This window comes from Dromaius novaehollandiae, chromosome 7, assembly GCF_036370855.1.
Source record: "Dromaius novaehollandiae isolate bDroNov1 chromosome 7, bDroNov1.hap1, whole genome shotgun sequence".
In the NCBI taxonomy this organism is placed as follows: Eukaryota; Metazoa; Chordata; class Aves; order Casuariiformes; family Dromaiidae; genus Dromaius; species Dromaius novaehollandiae.
This window is the reverse complement of record NC_088104.1, coordinates 1,037,584-1,059,567: the sequence shown is the minus strand read 5'-3', so window position 1 is coordinate 1,059,567 and position 21,984 is coordinate 1,037,584. Positions and strand designations below refer to the sequence as shown.

General features: G+C 43.8%; 1 protein-coding gene across 3 annotated transcripts in view; it reads right to left on the bottom strand.

Annotated features, from left to right (window-relative positions):
• The window catches only part of CYTIP (cytohesin 1 interacting protein), a 36,249-nt gene continuing 14,265 nt past the window's right edge, over nucleotides 1-21,984 (bottom strand). For 2 of the 3 annotated variants that reach the window (XM_064514527.1, XM_064514528.1), the window contains 7 exons: nucleotides 12,837-12,886; nucleotides 12,399-12,453; nucleotides 8,738-8,840; nucleotides 8,518-8,611; nucleotides 7,665-7,734; nucleotides 1,599-1,665; nucleotides 1-850 (listed from right to left, as the gene is read on the bottom strand). In XM_064514527.1, coding sequence (XP_064370597.1) covers nucleotides 378-850; nucleotides 1,599-1,665; nucleotides 7,665-7,734; nucleotides 8,518-8,611; nucleotides 8,738-8,840; nucleotides 12,399-12,453; nucleotides 12,837-12,886 — 912 coding nt within the window. In that variant the 3' untranslated portion in view covers nucleotides 1-377. Of the gene's footprint in view, nucleotides 851-1,598; nucleotides 1,666-7,664; nucleotides 7,735-8,517; nucleotides 8,612-8,737; nucleotides 8,841-12,398; nucleotides 12,454-12,836; nucleotides 12,887-17,062; nucleotides 17,354-21,984 lie in introns of those variants that run through there. The other variant, XM_026108800.2, reaches the window with a different exon arrangement.

The window sequence follows — 21,984 nt, the reverse complement described above, 5'->3', positions numbered from 1 at the left end:
TTTTAGTAGAAGCACTTGCTTTATTAAAGAGCTTTGAAGACTGTGACTTCAGTAACAGGAAATAAATAGCTATAACTTTTGCATACAGTTAAAAACTATTATTAATACTAAATATGCTGAGAAAGTTTTGCAAAGGTTCTTCACATTTCAGAGTTAGCCATTTTTCTTGTTAATGAAGAGGTCCACAGTGTGTTGTGATTAATAATAATTAAGAAAAAAACCAGAGCATTTTAAATATCATCAGTCATGTTGTAAGGTTGTGTGAGGAGTGGAAAAAACATATCTGCTATGTTTCTGGCTGAGGTGCTGCACTCAGTCCCAGGCCACACCGCAGGCTTACTTGCAGAGCCCAGACCTCAAAGATGACACGTACGATGTCAGACCCGACTTTCTTCCTCTTCCACTGCTCGGTGAAGGCCGGGAATGAATTTCAAAAGATGCTTTCGGACGCTTGATCTCCTACTTTTCCGTGGGAGCGTCCCAAAATTATTAGGGCAGCTGCTTCCCTCCCACAGCGGGGACATGGACCCACTGCTGGCCAGGCTGATGCTTCTGTTCCTCCTCAGGGAAGACCTCCCCGCAGTGCCGTCGCTGTCCCTGGGGAAGAAGCAGTCATCATCCATGCTCGACTGACGGCTCAGGCTCTCCGCGGCAGAATCATCAAACGCACTGGTGTGGTAGAAGCTGTCCTCACTGTCCACCGTCATCGAACTCAGGCGGCTTTTAGAGCTGCTCTCGCTGGAGAAGCGAGGCTTAACCGGAAAGACCGGTCCTGGCATGTTACAGCTACCAAATAAATTGGACTCTTCCAACTCCAGAGCATTCAGGAGAACGTTGTCATTCACTTCCCCTAGAAACAGATGTCAGAGAACAGCATTATACAGTGGAGTTTGTTCAAGGTTAGAGGGTGGGAAGTCTATTTAAGCAAAGACAATCTACAGCTCAGCACTAGCCTTCTTGAAATGACATTGAAGAGAGATGAGGCTGATATTTTTTCCCCCGTCTACTTAGCTGATGTCACCAGTTTTATCTCATACAGATTTCCTCCTTCCCCCAGTCTTTCTTACTGCAATTCGGTGACATCTCTTCCAGCCGGGGGTACAAGCAAGAGCTCTACAGCGTTTGTAACACCAGGGTGGAATATGGGGGTATCGCTCTCAGGACCTCATCTCGGACAGCGGCCTCTTGTCCTTCATGGGGAGCTGTGCTTCCCGACCGTGCAGTGCTCCCTACCTCTAACTTCCCCCTCTATGTAGAATTAAAGTCGTTTCCTGGGCAACCCACAAACAAGAGGTTTTTTGTTTAGTTTTGTTTTTAAGTCTGAAAAAAAGAATTGGAAAAAAAATTGCAAGCCACATCAACTCTTTTCGCAGAACTGATGCAAAAGACCCTTCGGTCTGCATCAGTCAAGCGGCATACAAATTCATTCATCCCTGAAAGAAAACTTCCCCAGTGGCCAGCCCAGCCCCCTCATTAACAGGGGAAAGAGAAAGCAAATTAAAATCAGATTAAAAAATGGCTTTTTACTGAGCAGACAGATTTTCCACAGAAGGACTCGTAGCAGCCCCGTGGTTTCCGAGCCGGAAGCGAAGCCTCACCGTGCAGCAAACGCTGTTCCTGTAAGTGCAGAGAGCGGAGCTCCACCCATTTTTGCTGCAGAGTTTGCTGTGAAGAATGAAGAGGGCTGTTTGTCATGGACACGCTTTCACAGAAGTGTAAGACTCTTACAGAAAACGGCATATTAAAAAATACAGTTCATCTACAGAAAACAGTTGTATGCCTCTGTTTTTACCAGCAGGACAAAGAGAATTTTCCTGGAGTTTAGCAAGTTTCCTCCAGAAAACGTAATTCTATTACTTTCCTGGGTGCTTTGGTTGAGGTACTTTAAACATGTAATTCGAAAAAGTAGAAGGCCTGAATTCTGGAAAGCGTGCAGCTCGCATTCAGTGACCAGACTGAGAAAACAGCTTTAATCTGAGAGCTCGGCACAGCCGGTCTCCTTCTGCAGCTGTCTGCAGCTGCACAGCGCAGCAGCCGCGAGCGGGGCCCCCCCGGCCTTTTCTCCTGGTTCCCGCAGCAGCAGTGCAGGGACGTCACAGCTACCAATGCCCTGGCACCACTATTAAGAACACGTAACGCGGTTTTTCCCTATATTTGTGAGTACCGACATATACCACTCCAATGCTCAGGAGCATAAACAATTCTTTCTCTGTTGCAGGTCAACTTTTGATACAACAAATATGCAGTGGCACAGCCGGCTCAGAACGAAGCTAGAAGTTTGCCTTGGCACAGTTGCAGCAGGAACTTCCTCAATAACGCGCGTGCACTCAGCGTACCTCACGGTCAGACAGGCTGGCAAACCGTCTACTCAGGCGCTCGAACTGACAGGACGAGGCTCATATGGACTCTATCACATCCTCCTCCTTTTCCACACTGCAGAACAGTCGAGCAAAGCAAGGAAAACCCCACCCCAGCCCCAGGGCGGCAAAGCACAAGGGTGCCCTGCGAGCAGAATCCGAAGCAGCAGTCCTGGGCACCGAGGCACAGGCTAGGCAGCAATCCACTAGCACGAAGAGGGGGTGAACGGAGTCTTTTCCTGTCACTCACTATTTACCAAACAGCACAAGAGCACTATAAAATAAGCCTTTTCGTATCTGTTCTTCTTAAGGAATCACTTTCTAGCGAACTGTAGACGTTATAGCCAAATGCAGACGTCTGGGGCGTCGATTCGGAAAGGCACAGAGGTCAGTCGGATAGCATTTGCCCCATTAGAGTTATGGCTGTACTCCCAGCTTCCCCACAAGAGTCACTCAAACAGCACTCAAGCAGTCTCACCTGTAAAAGGGAGCAAGGGTAGCTTTTAAGGAGGTCTGAGACTTCCCTCTACTTCACAGCCACAGTTACTTGGGTAACTACAGCCAGAGAGCACACCAGCTGACGGCTGCTTCCACCCCCTCCAGGGCAGCATACTCAGTCCTGGAAAAAAACTTACGTTTTAGCTGCTGCTCTGCTCTCTGAACCTGTATGCAGAACTACCGCGGTTTGGTAGCAGGCTCGCTGCTGACCAAAGTCAGGACTGCGTTTGTCATGTACAGGTGCTACACTGCCCTCAGAGCAGGTGAAGGGGAAGGTAGTCTGGAGAAGCTAGCTCTTATGAGCTCTAAGCAAAGTGTTGAATAAACTGATTTTTTAGAAATTTATAATTTGACTAAATCTGGGAAATTGTAGTCAGAAATGTTATCTTTGGGAAGTTGTCCAAAAATCTTCTTTATTCCCAGCCAGATCCAACCAAAAGAGCAATCACCTAGTTATGGCTTCTCCCACCTAATTAAACCTTAATAGCAGCTGGGCTTTCAAAATCACTGACGCATGCGTACCCGCTTGCTGCTGCCAAGACGCCCATTCAGCTGCAGCGACTATCACGAGGGCAGAAGGAGCACGCTTCACCGTTACAGCGTACTGTGGTTCATACTGTGTCTGAAGAACAGGCCACATCTATGGAACGATACCTCAAAACGCAGCGATTCTTAGCGCTTATGAGCATGCTAGTGCCCAGCTGCAGCTGCACAAGGTTGCAGCTACTGAACACACCCTTTAGCAAAGCATCACATATACGGCATTTTTACATCTCTTAACAAAATGAGGTTCTTCCCACTGTACCCAGGTTAACGTGAAAGCGCAGGGCCAGCTCATCACCCACATTTTATTCTGTAACAACTCTCGTTGCAGAGGTTTGGCACCTCGGGGAAACCGCTGTTCTTTAAGTAACGCCCCGCTTGGAATCCGAGGGTGCAGCACAGCGGAGCTGGGGTTATGCACTGCCCGGAAGGGGTGGGGAGCGGCTCGCTTCTCTCGGCGTTACCAGTCCTTTCGGCAAGGGGTCTAAGGGACCGCCCCGACAGGCTCGGCGGGGAGCACGGGCCGTGGCCTGGGTGGAGGTAGCCCAGGGAAGCACGCGAGAGGGCGGCAGCTGGGAACGCTGGCTATTCCCACTGAACAAGACCAGAAGCATTAGGAAAACGGAAAGCGAGCAGCTTCACGTACCAGACGAGCCCGTGTGTTTCAGCCAGGGTGTTTTGCTCGCAGAACGCGCACGACCACCACAACGCACAGCAGCTCGACAGCGTTTCCTTCACACGTCGGTATTTCCCACGGCTTTTCTTCGCGACAGAGCTATCAGACAATTTATCCAGGTCTGCACGGCTAACGATCTGCAGCGGCATTCCTGACTGCCAGCGAAACAACCCGCTGCTCATTAACGGCAGCGATGAACTGTCTGGCTCTGACACTTGCTTTGTTTCTAGCTGTTTCTGCACTGGATGTCCGGCCGGCCGGCACGCTTAGCCGCCCCGATCGCCCTCTCGTCACCGCCCCAGCGCCCTGCGTCGCGGTCACGCGGCAGCCCCGCACGACGCAAGCAGCACGGTCGGGGGCTGCAGCGCTCCCGCCACCTCCTACCGCGCTCAGCCCCCCGCAAAGGAGCAGCCAGGACCGTGCCCCCCCGCAAAGGGGCAGCCAGGACCGTGCCCCCCGCACCGCAGGACCGTGCCCCCCGCACCGCGCGTGCAAGCACCTTCTCCCAGGCCAAACACCAGACCACCACTGCCAGTAGTGCTACACCTAGCAGGGACAGAGCCCTTCTCTAGGGATAAAAAGAAAAAAAAAAAGAGGCCTGAAGAGAGAAGGAGAGGAAGAAGTATCTTTGCTTCAGGTCAGAGAGGAGGTCAGCAGAAAATGTGGGAACCGAAGGCAGGCGGTGAACTCAGTAGCTTCCCGTGCAGCCAGCTGCCTCCCAGAGCCCGCGCTTCCCTTGCTGCTCCTCGCCGAAGGAGCAGACACCCACCCTTCCTGCTTCTAAGGCTCCTTGGCATTTTCAAAACATGTTCAAGCTTCCTACTTATTGCCTCACTGGTTTGTTTTATAGCTTAAATCTTTAATTAAAGAAAACTTGTCTAAAATACGAAGCCATACAAAAGCCATAGCTCCTCCATAGTGAGAGGGTAGAGAGGCACACTCCTGCATCACTTACACGTCTAAATCTACACTGCCCTCACTTACTCTTCATTCCTACAGCTTTCTAGCATCTGAGAGACCAAGAAACAGGCAGATGATCTAGCTGTGGGAGAGCAAAATTTTAGTATTTCCAGCTGTGGAAAGCTGAGGGCATCCCACACCCTATTGGTTAATTTTACCTCCAGCAGAGAGAAAATAACAGTCAGCCATGGAGCAGTAACATCTAAAATCATTCCAGCTGTTTCCAAAGGGATCCTCCATAACCCAGGTGGGTTTAATGAGTTTTGGGGTGCAAACTGAGTCCCTGTAAGTCTCACCACGGTCTCCCAGTACTTCTTAGATTATCCTCGCCCATCTTTTAGACTGAAATGACGTTGAGCTAATGCTGCTTTTGTAGTCAGTGTCCTAAGTATTCTTTCCTCACTATCCAGCTCTCACACTTAACATTTGTGTTTTCTAAGTTATCAATGTTGTGCAGCAAGTTACAACTTTCTGTGCTGTATTCTCATACAGCAAACCAAATTAAATAAACACTGATTTAAACAAGCTAAGTACTTCAAAATAAAATTCCCCCCATGGCAGAACTTATATTTTATGGGCAATAGCACATATGGCAAACCCTGTTCCCACTGCTCAGCCCTGACAAGCCTAACCCGTTTGGCATGAGGCTCAGTCTAGCTGGATTTATTTTAATGCACTCTTAAAAGTATTGCACTCTTGTGAGGAGGGTTTTGGCACAGAATTGCCATAAGAAAAAGAAAGCCCTCACTCAGCTCGACAGCAATGGCTTTGCAAAGCCCTGGCCTTTACACACGGCAGGGTAACCAGATGGTTGTGTGCAGCGATACCGAGAGCAGCTCCAGAGACTTTCAGCTCCAAGACTTTCATCTGCGCTGAAAAGTCTTGTTCCAAAACACAGTTGCCTCAGACTTCATCAGGGAGAATAGAAATTTTATAAATCAGAGGTGTTGTGAGCATGGTTTCTTTAATGATTCTGAATTCTGCTTATGAAAGATGGTCTTTGATTTTTCTGAATATATTAAAATACACTGTTCTGTTTTTACAGAAAGAAGATGGCCTACCAACTGGGCATAGCTAGAAGAGAAATATTTAGAGAGATTGTTAGAGTACCAGAGATATATGTTAGAGTATCTTGCAGGTACTTTATAGACAGGTTAGTTGAACATTTTTAAACAGAGTACTTTTTCCTGGAAAAATACAAGTGGCCAAAATGAAGGTGTCTGCAGGAAAGGGCTGTTCTCATTGATCTTTTATATTTTATATTTTCAGGAAAAAAGTATTCAAAATTGTCCAAATATCACATTTTGACATTTTCAAAATGAGGTTTAAACTTATTATTTACTTAAAATGTTAGTTAATTCTTAATATGACAAAAGTTATAAAGAGATCAAAGTTATCAAAATGACTTTTTATTAAACTAATCAAAAGGAAACCTATTAAATTTTCCCAAATTTGAGCTTTTTTTCCCTAAATTTGGACAGGAAAAAACTCTCTGGAAGCTCAGAACCTCTGGCAGGACATAAAAAACCACTGACTTCTACGGAAAATCCCAAAGTTTCTGTGGGAGGACCTCTTCCAGCCCTAAAATTTAAAATTTATGAGTTGCCTGTGTGATTGCTGATGGGTTTTCAGGTAGAGCTGGACTTCCCACGTTGCCTTCTGTGTGCTCATGACACTTGCAGCTCTGGAGGAAGCCAATGGGTCCGACTCATTTTCATTTTTCAGGGCTTTAAACCACACAGCGAAGACCATGGACAGTTATGTGAGCAGACGGGGCTCCAAAGGAGGCAAAGGGAGTTCTGAAGCAGTGCACCCTCCTTAAATACCTAGTCTTATTTTTCTTGCTCACGGTCTCAAGCTAATCACCAAACATGGGGCGGAAAGGTCTCTTACTCACAAAGCCCCTCTCCCAGTGCCAGCCTGGAGGAAAAGCAGCGGCCTGGGCCAGCCCTCCCGGGCAGCACGCGGTGCGGTCCACGCCCTGGTATCTCTGCCGCCGCAGAGGGACAGGCCTTGCTCTCTGCAGCACTCCGCTCTTCAGCGTTAGCCTAACTGGCATCTTGTCTTAATGTGGAATAAACCCTCAGTCTGCAACAGACTGGAGTCAGACTAGAGAGCCTTATCTAGGCTGAAACTCCACGAAACTGTTGTAGCATCACAGCATTCTCGTGCAGAGGAAATCCCTACGTGTTCTCTTGCATCTCTCACGGACGCGTCCCGGATCGCCCCGGGTGACAGGCCGACGGGCAGTGGGAACCCCAGGCTGGTGCCCGGCACCGCGGCAGCCTGTTCCCCCCGCTGGCACGGCAGGCACTCAGCGATGCAGCGTGGCACTTTCCATCCAGCAAACAGGCTCTGAGCATCTGCTCACACAGTGAGGTCCGAGCCCTGTCCTCACTCCCATCATTATTAGCACATAACAACTTTTGAAACAGATACCAGAATCACTCTCTGAAGGAGTGCCACAACCTGTGGGATTAGTGCTAGCAATAGGGAGGGTTGGTAAGGCAGTAAGCAAGCTATCCCCACTTCCCTGCAGGTAAATCCAGCTTCAGGAACGTCAGTCTAAGGCTTCTAACAACTGATTCAGAACAGACCTCCTGCATTTGAAAAGAGATTAATTATATTACCTTCAATAACTGCAGCTTAGTTTCAAGTTCCATTTTTCTCAAAAACAGGGCCCCATTGACGGTCTCTAATCTGTGTAAAGAACAAATATTTTCAGTACTGAAGCACAGAGAAGCTATTTAAACGTTTTCAGTTCTGCTATTACAGCTGACATTTCCCCTGCAGAAATGCCTAGATGATGCACAGATAGCCTCATCGGCCCAGTTGCTCTCCAGAAGAGCGTACTTTCTGCAATGCTCCGTGACCTATGGAAGGTTGCACTACACCCCAGTATAGTTATTAACTCTCTTCAATTGGCTGTCTTGAGCAACAGCATTATTTGTGTAAAATGAGTCGAACTGCTTTGGAAATTTCCAGACATGAGGGTGTGGACAAGAAAAAAAGAGAGGAGGATAAAACACAGGGCTAATTTCCAAAAATGAGTAGATAGATGAAGGGGAATCCAAGAGCCAAGCAGGAAGGGAGGAGCAGTGCAACGTTCTTGGCCAGCTGTTTTTACACGCGTTCTGCGACAGACACAGCCGAGGACTCAACCCCAGACCACAGCCCCGGGGACAGGATGCACTGGGGGTTGTATATGCAAAGAGCCCTCGAAGAACCTGCAGCTTCATCCCTGCCACAGTTCCAAGAACAACTCTGCTCTGGCTACCTCTCTCCGCAGTGTCTCTAGGATTTCCTCCTCCCTCTTTCTTAAAGTTTCACTTTAAAGTAAGAGCATGGCACTACACAACCAAAATACATCTGACCTTTTACGTCTGAGACAGCATAGGGACTAGCAGTTAGCAAGAGAGGATTTCTTGGCTTCCAGTGGGAGAGATTATTAAACTAAAAACAGTTGGAACAACAGATGCCTACCTTAAATAATTCCCTGAAGATTTTATCAGGTCTACTATTTGCTTGTGACTAAAACCATCAGTGTTCACTCCATTGATACTGGCAAGGATATCACCTGTTAAGTTAAATACAGGCTAAAATGAGCATCTTCAGCATATGGATTCTTTACACATTCTCTGTAAAAATAACTGGAAGGAAAGCAAAATAAAGCTACCCACAGAAGGAAAACACCAATAGTTACCAATCTGAAGGCCAGAAAGATGGGCAGGACTTTCTTCTTGAATTTTGCAGACGCAAGTGCACACCTCCTGAGAGTAGTCATTTTGGTGTGGAAATCTAATAGTCTGTAAATACCAAAGTGACAATGTCACCAGTATAAAAGCCATGAAAAAGTTTAAAAATTAAAATACTGTCATACAGCCTAATTTGATTTCATGGTCCTTTTACACTGCTTTAAATGATAAGCCTGTGATATGCAGGGTATATTACCATAAAAATGAGAACACCAAAAGTTTATAACTTAACCATTAGAAATTGAACTCTTATGACAGAGAACAGCAGACACTAAAATTGACTGCCTGATAGATTCTTGTACACTGTTTTTGCAAAATGTAGTTTTAAAGCAAGTTGGTTATTCGTTATCAAAAACTTAGTAACTACAGTCAAGAATATCATCAATTAGCATGGATTACTTTTTGGCTTATACTACAATCGGAATGACACTTCAGGTTCCCAGTCACAACGTAGTGGAGTACAAGTCAGGCTTCTCAAAAGATTGGCTCCTACTCATTGTAAAAGGTGTGCAAGTCATCAGATGTTGCAAGATAAATCAGTTAATCGAGATGACTGAAGAGCAAGAAGAGTTGAACCTACTTTTGCTCTTCTGGTCTCTTGAACTCATTAGCTACATGTGCCTCTCTCATCCCTCTTGAAAAAAGTGCCTTTTATTCTTGACGTATAAATTTAAATATACATTAAATAATTCTATGTAAAATGCATCATCTGATTATCAGCTCTGACATGTATTTAAAAATATGCAAAAGTGGGAAATGAAACCTGACCAGATCTGTAATACTTGCAAAGACAGGAAATGTCTACTTGTTTTTATGAAAACATCAATATTTAACCACGTTCTCCTACCAAAATTGATGGCTGAAGCTGCAGTTCCTGAAAACCTAAGATAGCCAAATCTACTTCAGATATAAGAAGTCATGTTAAATTCCCATATTTTCTCAGTCAGCATGGAACAAATAGGGATGAAGAGTGGGATGACTTCAGAGTTTATCCTGCCAAAGTGATTTCAGACTTAGACTAAGAGTAAAACTTTCAGCTGAACTAAGAATGCCAAGTGAAGCATGAGAATTTTGAAGGACATACCACTGTACATTCAAAACAGCATATCACACTTGGCTTTGTTCTCCCTATTTCAAACTAGGAGGTCTCACCTACTGAAAGTTTAGACCAGCTTGAGTGACATTAACTGGACAAGCAGGATGGGATCCATCGCACCTAACTTCAGCCACCTGAAAGGAGGTAACTAGTCATCTAGCTTAAAGTCCCCACCACAGTCACCAGGGAGAGGCAGATGTCTCCAAATTATGAATAATGTCTACCTAAGACAAGTAGGATGTACTTCCTTGTCTGTTCACCTTCCTCTCTTCATGGACTGTGGAAGATTAGGCGATTATTAAAGAGTGGATACCTAACTTACAGGTGGCTAAAGTGAGGGGAGAGACATACTACTCTGAGTCCCTGGGCTGCAAACATCTAGGCAGATATGGAGCTGCATTACATCAGTCTTACTTTCAAACTCCACTTCATCAATGAGAAGTACTAGAAGAATCAGTAAAATGAGAGAAACTCTGGCATTCAGTAATCACTGCAATTCTCATAAGCTCCCTGCGGGTGGTAGACCTAGAGTATCACGTCATCTTATTCTGGTTTGCCTAAATGTAAATTATAGTAATGAAATTATAATTTCTAAATAATGGCTAATGCTTAATACCGGAAAAATACTGCCTTTTTGTGGCCTAGACTTTCTAGTGAAATATTCACAATGACTGTACATTCAGGAAGGAAATATACCAAGAACAACCATTTTTAATCAGAATGTCACATATAATGAAAATCTGCCCTGTCAATTTATACAAAAGCCCAGTAATTGACTCAATTATCTTCACTTCTGAAAGCTCTCTACCATTCAGGAGCTGAACACTTACACACTTCATTAGTCCCAGAATCAAATCTGAAAAAGTTAAGCTTTTCCTAATATGCTAATATCACTGAAAAAAGCATTTTCCCTTTGTGCACAGATATAGGTAAATGCTTTGAAGATGCACTGCAGGAATAGTAAGTAAAATAGAAGCAGCAGTGGGAATGTTCTGCTTCACACTGTCGCAGGACAGAAACAGCTCTTTCTTTTGTAAAAGTGATTAATATCTTGGCTAAAATGTCTAATGCTTCCTCAAGGATATTTCAAAATATGCTATTCATATATTCTACTACTGTTACCCATGTTGTTTATATCACACTATTAGCTATTTTGTAAAGCTGCAATCATGCTGTCTTTGTAAATAGACAACAGATAAAGAATACATATGCACAAAGAAATGGTAGAGCTCTATTATGTACCAGATTCCAGCTGATTCCAGCTGTCATTTAGGAAGAGTCCTGTGATTTTTTTCTGTAACTAGCTAGTCATGAAAACGACATAATTTTATTCTTATAGTGATCCGATCAAAGTGCGGAAATGGACACAAGCATATTTTATAGTATCAGTGTTGCTGAAAAGGAAAAAGTTTCATAGCATCCAGATATAGTACCTGCAAATGCTATAAACGGAGATTTTAGCAGGCCTGCTGATCTAGGATTTACCTCTGAGAAAAATCTACAGAACTAAAATCTATAATTATTAGTTCTCCTAATCAGATTTTTTTTCCTATTTGATGATTTACTGACTTCTATAGGCAACAGAGAATTTATTATGATTTACTCAAAAAAGGCAAGCTTAGCAGTTATTTATTAAAAAGATACAAGTACCGTATGTCTACTTCTAAACTACATAACTGTTTATTTTAAAAGCAATAGTAAAACACTACTATAAGGTATTTTTTGGAGAGAGTTTTTTGGCCTGTATGTATATGAAAATAGTTTTGTATGTTATTTTTCACAAAATACTCAAGCATTCACAATACTTTAATTATGGCACTGGATTCTAAGCTGTCTTTCGACGCTTTGGAAAACTGCCTGTAAGAGTTAGACAGAGACATTAAGGCTGAAGAACGCTGACCCTGAAGCCAGGTCTGTCTGGAATGCAGGATACGTTTGTATAGCACCTCTTATCACAGGAATCGTAAACACCTTCTAACAACTCCATTCAGCAAAAAAGCACCGTGAAAAGCATTTTACATTAAATACATACAGAGTCTACAAATGGAATTCAACAGGAATAGATAGTGCTACTTAACATTCACATCCTACCACCATCTTCATTTTGGGTTTTGAGATTTTTGTTTGTTCTGGGTGGGAGGAGTGATAACAGTGAGGATTTAAAAGCAGTCTTATAACAATAAGGCTGCACTTAAGGTGGTGAGAGGATGTTGCCATTAAAAGCTTCATATCAGGATTTAGACAAAATTTCTCCTAAATTCAGTGCTCTGGCTTCTGACAAGATCAGAAATTCTGGTTTGTGACCTTCCCTATGAAAAAATTATTTGAAAAGCATCACATTTCTGTGTTATTACTGTAAGCACTTCAAACTTCATGATGAACTGATAGATATCTTTCTCTGCCCAATGCATTCTTAACCTAATTTTGACCAAGGATAATTTTGAGGATGTGACACTTAAGAGTTTGTGCCATATTTTATATTCAAAAGACTCCACTCATCATTTAAGTCCTACCTGAATTTCAAACCCAAATGTCTCTTTGTCTTCTTTGAAGATAGCAACTACGTGTCTGTAAGAAAAATATACAGAATTGCATATAAAACACCAGTGTGCCACATTTCTTGCACTCTTTATTTCTATTGAAAATGATCCTATGCCCTTTGTTGCCACAGCCTGTGCTAGCAGTGTTATCAGTATACATTCACTCAAACGTTACAGTCCATTTCCCTTTCCTTATTCAAGCTAAATTTTAAAATGTCACCTGTATTTCCCAGGTACTGGGTACCAGCCAACTTCTACTCTTTGCCTTGCTTCGTTCTCCCACTAGGGCTGTTAAACCGTAATATTTGCAAGACACACACTTCACAGGAAAATCTGTTCTAGGTATTTACCCTTCAATGTCTGCAGAAAAATGTAAATAACAGAGATTATTATAAAAGAAGATCTTCATACCTTTGTGGCCCAGAGGAGTCACCCAAGGAACTGGATCTGACTAAAGCAAGCTGGAATCAGAAATCAGAGAGCAAAAAGGTCAGTCGGTTCACGATTCTTCAAGGTGTACAACTAAAACCAGTAAGCCAGAGAAAACCACAGGGCCTGGAGCTCTGACAGCCAAGCTCACATTTAACAGATCACTTCACACGTTTGTCCCCCAAGACCTTCCATCCTTAGGAGAACGGGCTGGCCATGCTGCTGGGGGATCCGAGGGCTGTGTGAGAAGGCTGGAGATGCAAAGAGAATGAGATGAACAATACTTGGTGCTTCTCCCCACTTTGGCTAATGCTTATGTCCCTGCTGAACTCTCCTAACGGGCTCAGTAAGGCATCAGTCGGATCACCGTCACCCTGACACTCTGCACCTAGCACGGACAGAGGGATAAGGTCATCCCAGGTCAGTAAAACTTATATCTCACCTCCTAACTTCTCACTGCGATCGATGGACAACAACGCTTTCAAAAATGTGAGCCATGCTGTTATTGCAGCCCCATCTCCCGGGGTACTGAAACAGTGGGGAGAGCAAGAAGAGGGTGTTTGAGGGGACGTGATGAGCCAGTGCATCCCACCATCTCCGTACTGTGCCATCACTGCCTGCTGTTGGATCAATAGTGGTTTATGTCCTTTAGTAACAGAAAGTTTGGAGCTTGGCTGCACTAAAACAACCTCTCCCTTAGTTCATTTACACCTCTAGAAACCCGCACAGCTCCTGGAAGGCCCAAGTTCGACATTTCATTGGAAGAAAGACGACCAGATAAAGAGCCTCCCTTCACGGACTGGGAGCCTGCCTTTCCTCCCAGCACCACCCCCAGCTCAGTTCAGAACCGCGCTGCAGAAACCTGATGGATTACATGGGACTACAGTACAAAAGCACCCGTGCAACTATCCACCCAAAGGGCAAACAAGCAGGGGTGAATTAGAAGAAAGCATTTCCCATTTTGCTGAGCCACCTGCAGGTTTATTAAAATGGATGTAGTTATGGTACAAAGAAATTATAAACAAATGGGATAGAACTTGAAATAAAGAATTTTACTGTTTTTAAATCCACAAATATCCAATGAAAAATTAAACTTAAATAAAGGACTGCAGGACAATTCACAATCATTTTGAAAGCCACCATTTAAATGCCGACAGCAAGGGCAGTTAAGCAAAGGTAGACAGTCAGTAACAAACAGCCCAGTGCTCTCTGTGCATTCCTGCCATTCCACACGAGACACGGAAAAGGTATACTCAGGAAAACATTTTCCCAGTACCGTCCCTCAGTTCTGCTGTTCCTTTCCAAATGAACTAAAGAGTAATTTTGTATAGTAACGGATTTGATATCAACTCCCATGCAGGACATTTTGTTGGAAGTGGTGCAAGACAAATATCAACTGGGAGAAATTGTTGTGTGAAGCATGACATTAACCCGTAAGAGGCAGTTGTTGCGGGAATTTGTGTTTGCTTTTATTACATGGGAAACTAAACCCTGGAAAATGCAATACATAATCTCTTTCATTTTTCCAAACTGTTTATATATAAAATTGGAGCACTTCAAAGGTTCTACACTACAGAGAAAAAAAAATAGTGGGTACTCTGAGCACATCGTGATATCATGATATTGCTTCAGTTGTACGCCTCCACGAAATGTTTAGGCATCCTCACTGGAAAACAGCAATACAATAGTGATTCAAACTTCATTTGAAGAAACTGGCTGCCTGCTGGCTATCCAACCTTTCCTGTAATAAGGTAGAAACTGGGAGCTGAGCTACCATCAGCCAATATCAAATGAAGCAATGCAATGCTTTTTTGTGCAGGAGGTGATAATTTGACATCTTCACAACCAGCTTTCAGAAACTCGAGAACACCTACTCCAAAAGAGGCGAGAAATCTGTAAGCATAAGCAACTTGGCTGAGAGATTCTTGTAGCAGTATTATTTGAAGGATCTTGAGGCAGGAAGCTGCTATCTAAGGTGACGAAAGAGGCTACTGCGAGAAAAGCATAAGTACAAGTGGAAAATTTGAAGTTGCATCCCCAGAAAACTTTCTGACAGCAAAACTGCTTGGAGCAGGGAACTCTTCCCAAAGAACGGCTGGAGATTTAATTTCTTAGGGCATTAGAAAATGGAAAGACAAGAGGCATGGCCTTCAGGAAAATCCCTGCCTTTGATGGGGCATCTGAGGCAGACATTGGTCCTTGCAATGTCTATAATCCTGTTACCTTACTTTGCATAATTTCAAAAAAAAAAAAAAAAAAAAAAACATGGCAGCCCTTTGCTTTCAAATAAGAGCTGGAATATTCCCTCTTTACTAATAGCCTTGCTTTATTGCAGTGCGCTATGGAAAATAAGGGACCTGAGCCACGCAGACTGGGCCATCTGCTCTGTGCTCAGCAGATCCTACGCCACGGACGGCAGATGTGCTGGTTCCTCCTGAGGGGTGTGCGGGCAGTTACACTCTTCTAACAGGGAGAGAGGCACGATTCAGGCATCTGACGCTTCTTTCAAACATGCGGGGACTCTGCAAAATCCTAAATTAGCATCCAAGATTTTGAAGGCCAGGGATTGCCATCCTTTCAGTTGACACTGTAACTATTATTTAGGCAGTGCCAAAATCATGTTTCTGTTATGCTAAGACCTTTACTTCTTTGGTACTTTTCCCCTAAAAACCTGCGTGCATTTATAAACTGAACACCTTTCATTGCTGTCAGAAAAGGCAGGACGCACACACACACCGAGATAACTGCAGACAGTCGTTTCTGCAGTCGCCTGTGGCAGCTGCAGAGCATTCCCGGGGCGTGCATGCCTGGTCACGACAGCGAGTACCCGGGACTGCTCGGGGCAAGGCAGAACTGCGCCCAAAGAGGACGCTGAAGAAAGCCAGGATCAGTACTAAACATTGAGTCTTCCCACTGAACTACAAATGAGGAACTACATTATCACTAATACGTTGGTAGAGTTAGTCAATATAATAAAACACACCTCAGGCTGCAGCAGTATAAAATCATACCGCAGTGTGACCACCTATATAAACATTTATAAATGTGCATTTACATAGGGAGAGAAAAGGAGAAAGAGCTGACATGTATGAGAATAAACTGCATGTAAGGTGAAAGAGTTACTGATGTATATAAATTTAAGCTGATGAGCCTCTGCAGAACGCGTGGATTAGGTAAGCCCTCCGCGCAGAGTGGTTCTCATGCCCGACGTACATATGTTGCAATTTATTTTTAACAAACGTGGTCACGTCACAGCCATTATCGTAAGCTTCCCTCTGAACCAGGAATGATTACCACACAAACTGTTCCTCTGTCACAAACAGCTGTTACTAAACGCAATTCAGCAATGGCATTCCCAAGTTTTGTCTGGTGCCGGCTTTGCGTTACCTTCCTAGACTTGTACAAACAGAAGGATTAGGTGCGCTTCTGCTACTGCATAAAGCAAAGCCTTAAATGCATAAATACTGTGTACAAGTTTTCTCATAATCATTTGTTTATAAAGTGTTGCAAACATTTTCTATTTAGGCTGCTTCCCGTTACAGAAATAGACAGAAGTCAGAACTGCTTAGCTGACAATTTATAGCAACAGCAAGAGAGAGTTTTGCTGGAATCCAAACAGCAGAAACTCACCACCTTCTGCATGAAAAGCAAAGGCAAAAGGGACAACCCAACCAGCAACGCTACTTGTAGCAAAATACTTCAAAATCTAGATGGAAATAACTCATGATAGGTGCTTTCTGTGAGAGTGGCAGAGCACATAAAAGTCCAAAGAGGCCACTATACTGAAGTAAATTCAAGTTTAAAGAAACACTCAGATAACAAGAACTTCTTCTGACTCACAGCACAGCTGTAAATTGAGAAGAAACACAGCCTGGACAGGCTCTCAGCTGCAAAAGCACTTCGTGTTCAGAAGTCCCCTAAAGGTAGAAATCCTCTTACGCACACTCATCTCAGGAAACTTGCCACGCTACGGTTGCTTTAAAGATTTCATTATAATCCAAAAAACATGCTGGGCTAAATGCATGCTACAGAAATCCCTCTTACATACTGAAATCAAGCAAGAGTTGACTCTGGCCTGTTAGATTCCAGAGTAAATCTTTAAAGTCACTTTGAAAACTCTAGTTTTCGCCTACACCTGCAAATAGACATAAACAATTAGGTCTCCTGCCACAAATGAGCCTTACAGAAAGTTAAAAACAGACACATACCTGCTTGCGTCCCCGGGGTAAGGTCCCCACTGTATTTGCCAGAGTCTGAATTCTTTTATTATCCATCTGCGAACCGCACCCCGGGTCCCCGCACGGCGCGTAAGCTGAGCTGACGCTGAATCCTACAAAACCGGCATTGTGATTTTGCTGAATGAGCCGTCTTAAAGACATGTTGTGGAAGGTCATTTAAAAAGGCATTGCTAAATACTGCGGCATGACTGAGGAAACTAGAACATACTCTCCCCTCCGAGCAATCAAAAAGTATGAAAACGGAAAGAAAACCATGTGACTTGTGGTTTAGGTGCATATTACATAAATCTCCTCTCGAGATCACCAGTGCCACTCAGTATGGCTTATGATCACAGCAGAGTTAAGAATTAGGCTTGGCAATTACAGAAATCTGCTTATTTTTCCATTCCTACACACAAGCACAATTCTCATTAAAGAGCTGCTGCTTTCTTTAATAATTTGTGTTTAAAGCACTATTTGCCTTAGAAAGTTGACTGAATTCAAGTAGATCATTCTTTTACTTGCTCCGAACCCCTTGCATTGCTCCAATTACCTTTGGGCAAAGATGGGAACAATAATGCTTTCATTGGATATTCGTTTCAATTCATGACCTCCCAGTCATAGGGAAGCAAGAGCTGAAGGCCGCAATCAGAAAGTACAGGTGGAAACACTGCTCTGCCCATGCTGTGCAATTAAAAATGCTGTTAGAAGAGCATTTGCATTTTGGTGCTAAGCAGCAATGACTTCACCAGCAAATTCGGTCTGAGAGCAGAGATGTAAATAGAGGGAAGAAGGCCTCAGCAGAGCCAAGGGACTAGCACAGTGCCAGGGAGAGCCTAAGCTGAAAGTTATCCGAGGTCCTTCCTGCTGCTTGTTCCCTGCCAACTAGCAGCCAGGGCCAGAGGACTACGGCAGGGGTGGCACGCGGACAGACGGAAAGGCGAAACGCGGCACCAACGTGGGCTCCACGCGCCTGCGCGCAAATGGCCGGGCAGAAGGAGGTGGCTGAAAACGATTTCCAGAAGCACCACCGATGCCCTTATTTCCTGACCTGCTATCTGCCAACCGCGCTGTGCAAACACACAAAGGTATTAAACGCCTTGGCAGGCGGGATGCGTGGCTGTTTCGTGCATCTCATATGGTACAAAACTGAGATGATGTCCAGTCAGCCAAAAATTCCTACAGAGGAGCAATACTGTCAACTCTTTGTCATTCCAAAGCAAACCTGGGATCTCACCCAATTTTGCAATGGCACAGATTCACTTCTGAGGGTATCTGTAGCTTTAAAATCAGATTTTATGCTGGGTTCCCCTCTTGGAAAGGTTTTTGTGCCACCAGCCAAAAAATTTGAGAGGATTCATTCAATTCTGTTTTGAAGTTTTTGGCTGTTTTGCTTTTTCCCTCCAGTTATCCTCCTTCATGCTGTTCATTTTGGCTTGTTTTTTTTAAACCCTTTAGATTTTAATAACCTTTAGATAGATTACCTGCTCCCTGGATTTTATGGGCAAACAAGAAAAAGCACCACAAAGCACAGTTACAAAGTAGTGATGTGTGTCTCAGCTTCCTCTTGGCTATAGGTAAGTAGCGCCAAAGCAGCAAAAGAAATCACGATAGACCACAGCCTCCTCATCTCCCTGCTATGCAAAATACCAGCTCTAAAAATAGCCGCTGCACAGGAGCTGACATGGCCATTTTCAGATATCAGCAAAAGGGCAAGGTGGAAATGGCCACGTTGCAACGAGTCAATCCTGTAGCCAGAGATGCTTGCCAGCTCCATCAGCCTCACCTCCTCTGCCCCTGGTGAAGTCCGATATTCATGTGGATTAAGAAATGCTTCAGTGGAGCTCTGAAGCTGATTAAAAAAGCTTGGAAATCCTATGTAGCCTGCGAGGCATGACTGCTCTTCTGCCAGGATTGTCTGCTTCTGATGGCCCAAACCAGCTGGCGAGGTAGGCTAGATGTCCTGATGGAACCTGTATGAAATTCACTTTGATTTTTGGTTGAGACAGCTGGACAAATATTGGAAAAATAACTCTACAAAGGAACCAGAGTTTGTTACAAGTAACCCTAGCTGGCATTTGAACCTCTGAGAGGAATATGTAGTGTTTTGACTCCCGTAACAGAACATTAACAAAAATTTACGAGTTGCATTCACTTTTCTCAGCAGAGACTTCTAGAATACCTAACTCCCAAAAGAAGAGGCCAGCACGCACGCCAGGCGGCACAGGTCCCAGGGGACGGCAGGAGAGTTTAAAGGATGCTGCCAGGATGCAAGGCACTAACACCCCACAGTAAGGGGAGGACTCCTACATTTTGTTGCTGCTAACCTTGTGGAAGTTCAGTGAAGTCTGGTATGAGTTGTCACAGCTCGTGTCACAACATTTAAATTCAGAGCCGATTTGCACACCTCTTATAATTGTTCCACATCTATAAATGACTGAAGTGGAAGTATACGCGCGGGTGTCTGGCTATAGCTAGAAGTTTCTTTCTGATTCACAAAAAAAGAAAACTGTTTCTCCTCTAATGCTGGATATAGATCCATTTTTGGATTACAGAGCACTATAAATCACATCAGGATCTCAGCAGAAACTCAGGATAAGTAAAACTATGAGGCTGGAAGGATGGATCTGTCAAACTAAAAGATAAGTAAGTCTCTCTCTTTTTTTTTTTTTTTTTTTTGCTTAGCTGGTTTTAATCATATTTCTGACATAGTAAGTCTATTTTTCTCCTCCTGCTTTGTTCAGCCACTTCCTCTGTCAGTTCACAGAGGACAGAAGATGCCTCACTCTCATTTCCTGTACGACTGTGGATCAACACGTATCTAGGCACAGCACCGGCATGGGAGAGCTGTAGGACGCTCTTTACAAAGCTCTCAAGAAGCACATCCATGTGTCCTCCAAGGTACTCCTCAGGGCCTAAAAGGACAACCATGAAAACGTGTTTTCACACACATTACCAACTATAATTTGGAAGATATCTCACTGTAATTTTTTTTTTTTTTAATATTGTGACGTACCATCTTGCCTTCCTTTTCAAGCAAAAATCCTGATAATTACAAGAGTAAGGTGAAATATGCCATAAGAACTACAGCAAATTGTATATTATGTGCTCTTGAAAAAATACTTCATTGCTTCAGAAACACTCAGTGCTAGAAAGGAAATAAAAAATGATGTGAAAAAAGACGTGAGTTACCTAAATTTGAATACTTAAGCAGTGAATCATTTTCTAGCCCCTTGCTAAAATACTTCACCTTCAAAAGTCCTCTCTTACAGGACTTCCAAATCCTGATGATTAAAACAGTGTCTAGGGGGAAAGTTTAACTCACAAATAGCTCTGAGGCAGATGGGCAAATCCCTAGAAACGACAAAAAGCACTCCCAGAATGTGACGTGTCTTCATGAAATTTAGACACACAGAAATTACCATACTGGATCAGACAAGCTGATGAAGTCCACCAAGAGGTGGATGCCTTCAGGAAAGAGTTTGCACGTATAATGGAACATTTCACAGTTCAGGAAAATCAAATACTGTTGGCCTGCACAAGCCTGTCCACACCACGCAAGTCCCATGCAGACTTGGTCTCTCCCTGTCACTGGAAGAGGCCTCCATTTTTAGAGGGCCTTTGGGGGGACATTAGGGCAGGAGGCTGTGAATCAGGAAAGCAACTGCAGAGATTGAAGCATAGAGGATAGCTAAGCAAAAACAGGCCTTGGCTGGTGACACCCTTGACCTTCCTCCTCAAATACCCTCAAAACCTAAAAAGCAGGGGAGATCCAGTTTTGGGCAGTGATGCTTTTGTAGCTTCACCTCCTCTCCAAGAGGAGCCTTTGGGAAGAAGATGGCAGTGGCAGATAGAAGCCCAACCACAGAGAGCTTCACAAAGCATATATGCAAGGACCACAGCACATATATAAGTTGGAAGAGAACACCTTCCCCTGTGCTAACTGTTCACTGCAACCCTTCTCTCTATCCTTTCAATCCCAATACCCTTTTCCTTTGCTGTTTTCCAGATTAACTGTTTTCTCCCATCCCAATTGACTTCACACCATATTTTCTATTTGTAAATCACATGATATTTGCCTATTGTTCCTTCTGCATGGATTTACCTCTAAGCCCCCTCCAGTTCTGAACTCCTTGCAGCAGGATCTATAGGCACAGAATCTTGCTCAGAGGTCTCCTTCTTGGCTGACCCCTAGACATTACTAAAATACCAATAGTAATAACTTATCTGTTCTTGTCTCAAAATTTTCCCATCTAGACCGTACAATAGCAGCACTCAATATTAAAGCTAAAACCGTGGCTTGGAAACAAGCAATGCAAAAGTCTACAGCCATTTACAGACCTGAACTCCATCATCCCTATCCAAGATAAAATGGTACCCATTGCTTTTTAGAAGTACTGTGAATCTTACCGAACGTTGGATGAGGTCTTAAAGTTTCCTGCTCAGGCCTAGATGTGAGGTGAAATCACACCTTCCTGAAAGCCTGGCAAGTTGGCAGGTTAGCTGTATTAAGTAAACAGATCTGTTTCACGGCTGCATGACCTAGCCCTTCTCCTTTACCACGTGGCAGCTTCCATCCCTAAGAGAGTCTGCTCTTTTCAACAGTGCCCAAAGGGTGCTGACAAATCATGAGACTGTCTGCATGTCTCAGTATTTCCATCTTGTTCAATCCTTCTGCTTGTTCAGACTTTAATAAAACTGAAAATCAGGTGTCACTCACAGCAGACAGTCTTCATTCTACCTTAGTGGGCCATCTGACCACGTCACCAGTAATTACCAATTAGAATAAGCTATCTAACAACGTTAGGTGGAACAAAGGGAAAACAAAGCACCAGACTAGAAAGGAAATAAAAATTGAACCTTGAAAATATCTCCCCATAAAAAATAGGCAGATATTTACACAAAGTACAGAA